We start from the raw sequence: 13257 nt of genomic DNA on the forward strand, positions 1-13257 counted from the left end.
TGGGCACCTTCCAAAACTAATCAAGAAATCAACAGCTCAAATTCAACGAACTGGTGCTGAACTAGACTTTTGGCTAAACCAGGAAAAGTAGTTTTGATCCCATCACTTATCTTTGCTAAAATGTCATGCGACATATTGCCAACCAAGATCCAGAATGCAATGGATTCAATCTGGGTACAACAATACAACATTCTTCCACACAAAAGCCACCATTCACCGAATTGTAATAACATACAGCAATTGCAAGATCCACAAAATAACTGGGTCAGCGATAAAGACCAGGTAAGCCGAATCATCCTCGATCATTTTACTGATCAATTTACATCCCAAAGGACAACAATAGATGAATAACTCTTTGCACAAATCACACCCATACTATCTTCAAGACAATGCACCAAGTTAACGGAAGAGGTGACTACAATGGAAACCAAACAAGCTTTTTTCTCCATCAACTCTGGAAGTGCTCCGGGACCTGATGGATATACTAGTAAGTTTTTCAAGATTTTTTGGGATATATACCACACACCATCAATTAATATCCATGGTTCACAGTTTTTTTAACACACTAAACATACACCCACTCATGAATCATGCCAACATAACCCTCAAGCCAAAAATAGATCATCCATCAAAACCTTCCCAATTCAGACCAATCAGCCTTTGCAATGTAGTATACAAAGTAATATCAAAAACCCTGGTAAATCGCTTACGCCCTCTCCTCCCATTTCTCATAAGTCCATATCGGAGCGCATTCGTCCCTTAAAGATCTATACATGATAGCATAAAAATTGATGGAGAACTATTCCATCATATAAAACCTCGGCTCTTACCAAAGATCCAAAAATAGCCTTGAAATTAGACATTAAGAAAGCTTATGACAGCCTAGACTGGGGATTCATCAAATTGGCATTCACAAAAATGGGATTTCCGACCAGATTTGTAGATTATATTATGCTATGTATCACTACAGTTACCTATTCAATTAACATCAATGGTACCCCTCATGGATACATCACCCCTACGAGAGGCATTCGACAAGGAGATCGTCTTTCTTCATATATCTTCATAATATGTGCAGAAATCCTATCAACCAACTTAGGCAATTTGGAAGCCCAAAATCTTGTAAAAGGGCTAAACATATCTCAAAAGGCTCCACCTATTTTGCATCTAATGTACGCGGATGACCTCCTAATCACTTACAATGCATTTCGGGAAGGCAATGCTCACCTCAGGAGACTACTTCAATCCTACAGTTCTTCGGCGGGTCAGGAAATCAACTCAGCAAAATCAACAATAATTCACCATCCAAGACTCCAACAAAATCAGTTGGACGCTATTAAACAATTCTTTTATATGTCGGCATCGTCAATCCCACCAATATACCTGGGAGTACAGTTTAAAAATGGGAAAACCTCTAGTCACATCTTCGACCCACTTCTTCAACGTCTGGCGCGGAAAGCTCAAGGATGGATGACTAAATGCCTTAATCAAGCAGGAAGGTTAGTACTCATTAAAACTTCCTTAATTCCTACCTCAAACCACCTTATGCAAACACAATTATTCCCTATTCGTATACACAAACAGATAGATCGAATTGCTAAGAATTTTTTCCGGGGCCATGATTCAACGGTTAAAAAACTCCACCCAATAGGATGGACCAAACTAAATAAACCAATAGCAAAAGGAGGTCTTGGCATAAGAAAAAGTAGTCACCACAATAAAGCCTTATTCATAAAAAGAATCGGGAACATGCACGACCAACCTAATTCCATTTGCTCCAGATTATATAATGAGAAATATCTTCAAAATCAACAAATCTTCCAGGAAAACACTCCAATACCTTCCTTTTCTAGCCCACAAGGGAAATAAATGGCATCTCTCATACTTACATTACAAAAACTCATTTTCCATCGTATCGGAAATAGTCTAGACACACATATCCAAGAAAATTGGTTACCCCACCATCAAAACCTAAACCTGGACCAGTGCTACCTAATCCAATCAGTTTCTGATCTTATTGACCCCTCCACCCATAACTGGAATCATGAACAACTGAATCACCTCCTACCTACCGATATCCAAAACATATTAAACATCCACCTTCCCCTAGACATGCCTCGGGATAAAATCATATGGCCACCTATCCACCCAGCACCACATAAACCCCCTACCTCCCACTAAATTCTTGTGGAACTTACCTTGTCCACCAAAAATTCAGCTTTTCTTGTGGAAAGCTATAAATGAAGGTCTCCCGAATTTCTCTCTTTTACACCACATTAACATCACAAATTCTAACCAATGCCCCCGATACAACACTTAACCGGAAACAATGGAGCACATGCTTATTCACTGCCCAATACCAGCAGCATCCTTGAACATCCTATTATCTCGCATATCAACAAACCAAAACAACATCAATCCACATATAATTATAAACAATCAAACAACCATTACCCAAATTCTACAAAACACTAGTCATGCCCCATATATATATCATCTTGTTGTTTTCTCTTCTGGAATATTTGGATATCCAGAAATGATTTAATTTTCAAACAACATCGTACAAACCCAGACAACATCTTGGCACTTACCCTGCAACAACAACAAGAGTTCGAATGGGCAAAACAAGTTTTACCCCAAGTTTTACCAGGGCATACACCATCCAGAGCACCCCCAACAAACACCGGAGAAACAACAACGATATTAGCAGGATGGACCAGACCAGATCCGGATTGGATAAAGATCAACACGAATGGGGATGCTAGAGGACATCCGGGAATGACGGGAGCAGGTTTTATTTGCAGGGATTCGACGAATCAAACTGCAATGGCTCTAGCGCAACCTCTAGGTATCACTACGGCGCTAATAGCTGAAACGTGGGGGATTCTGCTAGCTTCAAGGACAGCAATTGAGAGACAATGACCAAAAGTCATCTTTGAGACAGATTCTGAAAACCTTATGCGATTCGTTAAAAAAGAACTTTAATCTCCACGGTATGTTGCAGAAATTATTACAGAAATAAAACAAAGAATTCGACAAATTCCTCACTACACAATTCAACACAATTATAGAGAAGGTAATCAAGCAGCAGACGGTCTGGAAAACTACGCGGCAGACGAAGTCAAACAGGAAACCTATTATCTTCAGTCTGGGACCAGACTTTCCCACATTTTATTAGTCAAATTATATTTAATGACTCTGCGGGTACAAAATACCCACGTGTAATAGCTCTTTAGTTTTTTTCTGTTTTTCTCATGCTTCAAAAAAAAAACAACATGCGAATCAAACCCAAAAATTAATTTAACATCATTTGGACCTATATAGTTATATCATTAGTTACTTCCGTTAAATCTCACAAAATCCTTATGGTTTTTCTCATTCTCTCTATATCTAACACATACAAAATAACTCAAATTTTTCTGATTTAATCTTGACAAACTAATGTATTACTAATTAATCATATTAACAGCTAATTAATCAATAATAATTTATACATTACCATAATTATGTGGATAAGGGGTTCTATATATATTATGATACAGACATGAAAACCAGGTTTCTAACTTTTACCGTAAGGTGTATTCTAAAGGTAAGCTTATTTATTCAATCAACAATGGCAGTTTTGTTTTTAATGATTGGAGTTTGGAAATTTTTAAAAGATTGAATCAATTGTAAGATCTCAGCTAGAAACTATTCAAACTAAGGTGTTGCAGGTTAGTTTAAATATGATTGACAATTATGAAATTCGTTGGAAACCAATAAAAATAATAATTTCTCTGTTTCTTGATATAAACTTTTAAGGCAAGAAACAACCCCTCGTCAAGGCCAACTGATTTGCAAGCATGTGTGGGCTCAAAAATAACCTCCTAAAATAGCCTTCTTCCTTTGGTGTGTTATACATAATAAGATCCCAATTAAAAAAATTTGAATCAAAGAAAGATGGATCTAGATGACAAGACCAAAGATTTAGCCTCCAATTCAAGGTTGATATCAGTCTTGAAAAGGTGTTTTTTTTCGAAAGATCTTCGATTAATTTCATTCCAAAGAACCCACGTTACTGCAGCAGGTATGAATTTCCATACAACCTTAGAAACACCGCGACCATAATCATTCCAAACCTGTGCAAGTTGTTTCATCGATTCAAGCCACACCCAAGACCACTTTTACTTCGGTAAGATATAATACCATATTCTCGAAGCTACCTGAAATTGAAGTAAAACATGATTTGTTGATTATATAGAACCTCCACACATCACATAGCCACTATAAATACTCGTACCTTTGTGATATAGCATATAAATCGTGTTTAGTTTATTAAGAACAACAGTCCAAACAAAGAAGTTAACTTTTGTATGAATATATTTATTCCAGATAAAACCAACCGGAAATTATAAGCCGGAATTGGTAGATAAGATATGAGACTATAATGATTTGACAAGAAGAAAAAAAACCAGAATTATCAAGTTTTCATCTCCTGGTATCATTACCAACATCTAAAGTTGGAGGAGCATTTCCAATTATACCAATCAGAATAACGAACTGATTAACTTCTTCATCTTTGCAAGCTCTCTTAATACAAATGACCAACTACGAATAGGTCCTACACCAACTATGTGAACAACAAGCTTAGCTTACTTCATCAAACTGATTTTGAAAAGAATAGAGCATAATCCTTTCAAAATTGTATCTCCTACCCATAAGTCACACCAAAAGGAGATGATATCACCTGAATGAATACTGAGTGTAGATGTAGTTGCTGGAAATCCTACACTACATCCCTCATATGATTTCATTAACATTCAACTCATTTTAGATCAACAATCTTAATTTTATTGATGAATCTTTGAACAATCTTACAAGAAAAGATAAACGAATCAAGAATAACCACTGCTCTAGGTTTTCTCTCTCCTCTTTACTTGCTTCTCACTCAGAAAAAGATCTCCCTCTCCTTTACAACTGAACGACTATTTATAAAGAAATACATAGTGGATGACAGCTAATCTGTCCTTTATTTTCGGATATGGCTTGCGACATTCTCGCAACCTTACAAATGTTAATCTCGCAAACTCTCTAATTTTCGCAGGACTATCACATCTTTCTCATGATTTTAGCTGACGTCGTTTATTATATCATTTCTGAAATTGTTCTGCGACGCTGTTGTGTTGTGTTGTTGATAATTTTTCGCTGAGACATTATCGCTGCGAGATTATGATCCTACATCTTGCCTCTTCTCATATCTTCTCTGCGAAGTAGAGAATGATGTGATAAATGCCGCAGTTATCCATCATTTCATATTCTGCATTTATCACACGTATCCTTTTTCCCATCCGTATCTTGACTCGTCTCTTGTAACTGCTGCTTTTTAACCACTTACATCTTTCCGCATTCATCGTGTTTATCTTCTCGATAAAAAATTTCCTCTATATATACTCTTTCTCACTCACTCTCTTTCTCTCTCTTTTTATTTTCTCTGCAACTTCATCGTTCTTTTGCAAATTCCATTATGCAACTTTTCTTCTTTCTTTTTCTTTCAATCTTTTAAGTTCTTCTTCATATCCATATTGTTCCCTCTGTAGATCTTCATCATTTGTAATTTTCTTCAAAATAATCTTTCTGCTAGTGTTTTCCATGGATTCATCAAGGTTAGTTTTTTTTTTCCTTATAGGTTTTGCTGAAATTAATCTTGCTTACTGCCTTATTTGATGTTGTTTATGTAATTCCCATACTTTTGTTATTTCAGCAAAAGCGCCTCCAACACTAAATTTACGGTTCAGAACCCTAATATTCCCAAGCCGCAGCATAAGACTGTTGTACACAAAAGAAAGTCTGCGAATCAGAAGGTAGTAAGAAACATTATTCTTCTCTAATAACAATATTGTTGCCTCTGTTTCTTATCTGGATTGTAATTCGCAGGGTGATAAGGATGTCAATAGACCTCTCAAGAAATCTCGCCACCTTAAAACTGTTGAAACCTCTGTTTCATTTCATTCACTTATCCCTTCTAAATCTCCTGCGACATCTTCGCAAGTTAAACCATTATCTCCAATTCGCGAAAAAGCTGCCTCTGACTTCATTTCCTCAACTGACCTTCCAATGATTGAAACCCCCATTATTGATCCTTCTGTGAATGAAACTTCTTCTCTCCCTATTGATAATGTTTCTCAACCTTTTATCATTACCAGTTCTCTACCTGAGTCTCTTCCCTTTTCGAAAGAAACTGTGGAAGGAATAGATATTGCTTTCAAAGTTTTGTCTGAAGTCCTGGATGATGGAAAAAAGTCTCCAATTGATCCTTTCAAGTCTGGTATTTGCGAAATTCCGAGTAAGTATTTCGGTTCTGATAGAGCTGCTTCGCAAACAGCTTTGGAAAAAGAGTGTAATGCTCTTCGTCTCGAAAATCAAAAGCTTCAGAATGTTTTACTGGATCGTGACAATCTTCACAAGAAGAATGATGAATTGAGAGGTATGATTTCCTTATCTGTATCTTCAATTTTCCTTCTAATGATTTTATCCTTCTCATATTTAATTATCCTTGAAATCCCTCTTTCGCATGTTAAGCCTTAAACCAGAAACGAATAATGGAGAGATATCAATTTGAATCTGTGGTTAAAGAAGACCGTGTCGATAAAGAAATTTTGATGGATCAATATAACCAATTAGATAACCTTTATTCATATTTTGTTGATCATATAAATAATCTTACCAATGAAAATACCCAATTAGTTCAGAGGCAAGACTTATTATGTAATGAAATATCTCGCCTTTCTTATTCTTTGACTAAAGCTAATTTAGGGATGGAAACTTTATCAGATGAGAATAAAACCTTATCTCAAGAGAAGCGAACTTGTTTAAACAAGATGGCGTTATCTTCGCAACAACTTAGAATTCTTCAGAAAGTATGTGATAACCAAGAACAATCTCTTCGCTCTTTGAGAAATGAACTTAAAGAAGTAACAGAGTCATCTATCGCTGAAAGAGATACACTCATTCAAGGTAGAATAGCTTTAAGTGTAAAGGCTAATCAACTTAAAGAACAATATTCCAAATTAGAAGAATCTCATTCTTCTCTTGCGAAGAAAAATGCCTTTCTTATTTCTAAAGAGAAAAATCTTCAGTCTCAACTTAAAGGTTTAGTTGGAGATAAATTTGATGACGCAATGGACCGTTGGGAGAATAGTTGTCTGACCTTGATTCAACACCTTATTTCGCAAAAGGAAGGTAGTCATAATAATTTGACTGCCTTTACTATTTTTTCTTTGTAATATCTTTTTGAGTTCTTCATCTTATTGAAATTTTGTATTCTACCTTTCGCAGAGTCTGAGAAAAATCTTCATTCCTCCATTTCTGTTTTGGAGGCTAAATATGTCAAAATTCGCAAAGAAATTGCATTACTTGTTTCTATCCTTACTGGTTCTCGCGACCGAGCAGAAAGAAGACTTGATTATCTTGCTTACTTTAAGGATATTCAAGATAGGAATCATTAGAGAGCACTTCTTCGTCAAGTTCATCTCCAAGCTGAAGTCCTTGTAAATGATATTTTATTGTCTAAATCTCTTCCTCCTACATCAATCGAACCTCTGGAAGTAGATGATGATGAAGTTCCTCGTCCTGCTGACAGTGATTATGATTATGAAAGTGGTGCAGAGGATAGTTTTTTGGAAGATGGAGAAGAAATTCCTTCTAAGGAAGCAACTGCTAGTGTTAATGAAAATGAAAAAGAAATCTCTTCTGAAGAAGTAATTGTTGGCGATAATCAAGGTGTTAATCAAGGCGAAGATCATAATCGAAATGCAGGAGAGGCTGGCGATAATGAGAACATTGGCGAAGAACGTCTATTATCTCCTTCTACTGGAATTAATACTGAAGCATGAGCTTCTTATCTAGTTCTATCTTCTTGAATTGTCTCATCTTTATTACTTTTTGTGAATAATATTCTTCAACCAACTTTGGAATCAATTTTCCCTTTTAGTATTTTTCTGGTGAGAAAGATAATGCCTCTTGTTTATTGATTCCCATACTTGCCTCTCATTATCTTTCTTGCGAAAAATGATCTGTTATGAATACTTATAAATATTTTGTTTTGTCATGTGGTCTTATTTTGACTTCCTAATTAAAGGTCTTATTATGCCACCTCTTGTCATTGCGACAAAATCTCAGGACGTTCTTGCACTTTCATGCAAGAACCCATTGAGCTTGCCTTTACTTTTTCTTTTGTATTATGGCCTTTTCAGGAATGTTGCGACAATATGACAGGCCTAAATATTCTTGCGAAAATAAAGCCCCATGACATTGCCGTCTTGCGACGAAATCGCAGGACGTCTTCGCACTTTCATGCGAAAACCCATTGATCTCGTCTTATCTTTTTCTTTTGTATTATTGCCTCTTCAGGATTGTTGCACAAATATGACAAGCCTTAATACCCTTGCGAGTAAAAATCCTCATGACATTTGCGTCTTAAGACACTTATCAGCTCCCTAATGGAGGGTGCCGCCCTTATCTTCCCCCTGGTTTCCCCTTCAAGGAGGCGTACTTCTACCATACAAGGTTAGCTCCTCCTATCCAGTCTTAACAACAACCAGTTGTTTTCGCAGCCTCTTATCCCTTTTACCTATAGGGATTATGGTTACGAGACTGCACCCTAAGTGGGGTTTTCTTCGGGCCGAGTGCAGTATAAGCCAAGACTTGTCAAGAATTGCAAGGTATGCTTCAAACGCCCCTGGCCCTCTTTACTCAACCGTGTACCTCGGCGCCTTGATCAGATTATGCACTCCTTGGGAGAGTCCTTATTACCTTAGTCGCCCAACGTAAGTCATATGCTTAAGCTGAGAATCCAAGGTGCCTCTCCCGAATGGGCTTTATTGACCCCAAATCTCAATGACTCAGGTTCCGGTGGCGGTGTAGCCTTTCCCTGATCCATGCAACAGGTACCCCCTTATATGACGTATTTTAGGTCTTACATTTGCCTCTTGCGAAATTTTATTCGCGAACTAGGGTGTACGCCATAAAGGTTCGCCCCTTTCTTTCATGTCATTGTTCTATGATTATCTCTGCGAAAGTTTCGCACATCATGATCTTGTTTTGATATGAATGATCTCGCAATTATTCTTTCAGAGTACATAACTTCTCAAAGCTTCTTATGGATAATATCTTTTTAAGTACAACCTGTTCCATGGTCTGTCAAGTCTATGACCAACATCTCTACCTTCTGGATCCATTAATTTATAAGCTCATGTTCCAACTATCTCCTTAATGATGTAAGGTCTGTCCCATTTTTCGCTAACTTTCCACCATTTTCTCGCTGATATATTGGTGTCTCTCGCAGAACTAAATCTCCTGGTTGGAATTCGCGTACTTTGACACGTTTATTATATTCTCGGGCTAATCTTCGCTGATAATTCTCCATGTGTTGTAAAGCTCTTTCTCTTCTTTCTTCTAATTCATCAAGTTTGTTTAAGATCAAACCCGTACTAAGATTTTTCTCCCAAGCTTCTCTCTTTGTTGTTGGAATAACAACTTCTGTTGGTAACACCGCTTCAACTCCGTATGTTAAACAAAAAGGTGACATTCCAGTAGCTTCTCTTCTAGTTGTATTATAAGCCCATACTGCATTATGTACTTGTTCGCACCATGCTCTATGATGTCCTTCCAATTTCTTCTTTAATATATCTGCAATTGTTTTGTTTGTTGCTTCTACCTGCCCATTAGCTTGTGGATACAAAGGATTAGACTTTCCACATTTTATCTTAAATGCATTAAGTAACATTTCTATGTTATGTCCTTCAAACTGCTTCCCGTTATCAAATACCAACTGCGCAGGAATTCCGAATCTGCAAATGATATTTTCGAATATGAATGTAAAGATATCTTTTTCGCGAATATGTTGTACTTCCTTCACTTCTGTCCATTTTGTGAAATAATTTGTTGCGACTATTAAGTATCTTCTTTGTCCGGAACTTGGTAAAAATGGTCCCACAATATCTAAACCCCATTTTCCAAAAGGCCACACACTGGTTGAAGATGACAATGGTGCTCCAGGTGCATGTATTTTCTTTCCATGCCGTTGAAAATCTTCGCAACGTCTTGATATTTGTTTTGCATCTTTGTGCATGTATGGCCAGTAATAGCCTTGCATTTTTGCTCTATGTGCCAAAGTCTTCCCCCGCTATGATTGCCAGCATCCCCACTATGTAACATTTTTAGCACTTTTTCTCCTTCCTCTCGTGTCAAACATCTGAGTGATGGTCCATTAAAGTATTTTCGGTATAGAAACCCATCTCTTAATTCATAATTTGTTGCGCGGCTCTTTAACTTGTGTGTTTCCAATCTATTTCTTGGGGTTTCTCCTTTCGCCAAATATGCCTGAAGTTCTGTTCTCCAATCTGCGATATTGTTCGTTTGTTCTTCTTCTCCACCTTCTATCATCATTACGTCCACTTCTTCTTCATTATTGATTGATGGTGACAGAAGTGTCTGTATTTTTATGCATCTCGCAGTTGGATCTGTCATCATGCTTGAGATGAAAGCAAAAGCATCTGCGAGTCTGTTATCCTTCCTTGAAATGTGCCTCCATTTTATTTTTGGGATTTTCGCTGACAATTCTTCAACGAGCTTCTTATATTTCTTCAAGGATGGTCCATTTGTAGTATACTCTCCCTTTATTTGGCGAATAAATAGTTGCGAATCACTAGTGATCCTGGCATTTTCTAGTTTCATTTCTATTGCGAATTTTAAGGCATGTATCACAGCTTCATATTCCGTTTCAGTATTAGTGTATGCGAATTCCAATCTGAATGAAAAAGCCATCTTCACTCCTGGAGAAATTAAAACAATTCCAACTCCATTGCCTTCTCCATTTGATGATCCATCTACCAATATCTCCCATCTATTTGGTTCTGTTAATAAATCTTTTGGATCTCCATGTTCTTCTTCTATATCCATCATTTCTTTTACTGCTTCATCTTCTTCTAAAGGAAATTCTGCCAAGAAATCTGCAACAACTTGTGATTTTGGTGAAGAAAAAATTTCATATTTAATATCAAAGTGGCCTACTTGTGCATTCCATCTCTCCACTCTTCCTGATCTTTTAGAATTCTTCATCACTGATTCAATTGGTACTTTTGTTAATACCTTTATCTTGTGCGCTTGAAAATATATGCGGAGCTTAAATGATGCATAAACTAATGCTAAGATTAACTTCTCAATGTTTGAGTAATTCTTCTCGGCAGTATTAAAAGTTTTGCTAATGTAATAGATGGGTTTCTCCACTCCTGCGTCTATTCGCAATAACACAACACTTAATGCATGCGACGTCGTCTCAAGATAGATCAATAATTCTTCTCCTGATTCTGCCTTTTGTAAAATAGTTGTATTCATAAGATGTTCTTTGATCCCTTGAAAATCTTTTTCGCATTCATCAGTCCATTTGAATTTCGCCCCCTTCTTGAGTATATCGAAAAAATATTTGCATTTGTCTGATGATCGCGAAATGAATCTCCCCAGCGAAGATAAAAGTCCATTCAACTTCTGTACATCTTTTATTGTTGCGGGTGTTGGCATGTCACGAACTGCTTGCACTTTTTCTGGATCAACCTGTATTCCTTCCTTTGATATAATGTAGCCTAAAATTTTTCCCGATGCAACTCCAATAGTACACTTTTCAGGATTCAGTTTAATGTTATACTGCCGCATTTGCTCAAAAATCTCCCTCGGGTCCTGTACATGGTCTTTGGCTTCTTTACTCTTTACTAACATGTCATCCACGTATACTTCTAATGTTTTGTGTATCCATTTCGCGAACACCTTCTCTACCATTCTTTGTATGTCGCTCCGCATTTCGCAAACCAAATGGCATTTTCGTGTAACAATATAAACCTCTAGGGGCGGAAGAAAGCAGTATGTTCTTGATTCTTCAGCGAGAGGGATTTGGTTATACCCTTTGTACCCATCTAAAGACGATACCCTATCATTTCCCGCTGCGGATTCCACCATTTGAGGAATATCTGGTAACGGAAAACTATCTTTAGGACAAGCTTTGTTTAAATCAGTGAAATCTATGCAAATCCTTATTCCTTTGTTTTTCTTTGGGACAATGACCATATTCGCTATCCATTCTGGGTATTTAGCTTCTCTTATGATTCCTGCATCAAGCATTTTCTGTAGTTCTTCTTCTATTTGGGAATGGTAAGCTGTTGCGATTTTTCTTATTCTTTGTTTAAATGGTCTCACATTCTTGTTAATCTCCAACTTGTGCATGCAATTGATGGATCTATTCCCGGTATCTCATCCATGCTCCCTGCGAAAACGTCTTTATATTCTCGCAAAAGGTTAACAGTTCTTTCTTCTTCTTCTACATCCATCTTGGTTCCAATTCTCAATATTAGAGGTTCTTCTATAGTCCCAACGTTTACTTCTTTTGTTGGTTCTGCGGCAGTGTAACTGGACTTGGTTCTCCCATTGGTGTTGGTTCTTTTATTGTTTTCACAGGTCCTTCTCCTTCTTCCGAAATTTCGCTGGGTATTCCCTGCCTTCTTTTGCCCTTATCATATACTCTAAATTCTTCTTCTTTCTTTGCCTCCTTTGCCAACTTTCTGCGAAATTGTTTCCTTTTTTCTTGTCCTTCATAATGCTTTACTTCAATTTGATGACATAATTTCGCATTGTCAACATCTCCTCTGATTTCACCTATTCCATTTGGTGTGGGGAATTTAATACATTGATGCAACGTTGATACTACAATTTTATCGCATGTATCCATGGTCTTCCTACAACATATTATATGGCGATTCCATATCCACCACGCATAGTGTCACGTGTGTTTCGATCTCTCCTAGTGGAATTCGTACTACTATTTCTCCTTTAGGTTTTGTTGTGGATTTTCCAAAGCCATGAACATGATATGTTGAATTGGACATTTCTTCATATTTAAATCTCATTCCCCTGAACGCATGATAGAATATTATATCCACTGAACTTCCTGTATCGACTAAAGTTCTGTTCAATATCCATTCTTCCGTGGATTTTTTTGTTGTTCCATTCTCTTTTCGCGTAATAGGCACTGTAATAACCAATGGAGATGTGTGGTTCATATTTTCTTTTGGTATTTCTGCAGCCATAAATGTGATTTTTTGCTTTTCCCAATCTTTCAAGGGTGATGTCTTTTCTACTGCCATAACCTTCCTTCCTTCAAAATTTCGTTTATGTATTCTTCCTTTGATGTTTTCATGGAATTCATTAATCATTATTTTTGTTATCATGTTA

At 36.9% G+C, this 13257-nt stretch overlaps 1 protein-coding gene across 1 annotated transcript; it reads left to right on the forward strand.

Annotated features, from left to right (window-relative positions):
- The first annotated feature begins 1353 nt into the window (after positions 1-1353).
- Positions 1354-2922, forward strand: LOC113312817. The gene is made up of 2 exons (XM_026561553.1): positions 1354-1499; positions 2535-2922. The coding sequence occupies exons 1-2, from the start codon at positions 1354-1356 to the stop codon at positions 2920-2922; spliced, it is 534 nt and encodes a 177-aa protein (XP_026417338.1).
- The last annotated feature ends 10335 nt before the right edge of the window (positions 2923-13257 follow it).

The sequence above is a fragment of the Papaver somniferum genome, chromosome 9 (assembly GCF_003573695.1).
Source record: "Papaver somniferum cultivar HN1 chromosome 9, ASM357369v1, whole genome shotgun sequence".
Taxonomy (NCBI): Eukaryota; Viridiplantae; Streptophyta; class Magnoliopsida; order Ranunculales; family Papaveraceae; genus Papaver; species Papaver somniferum.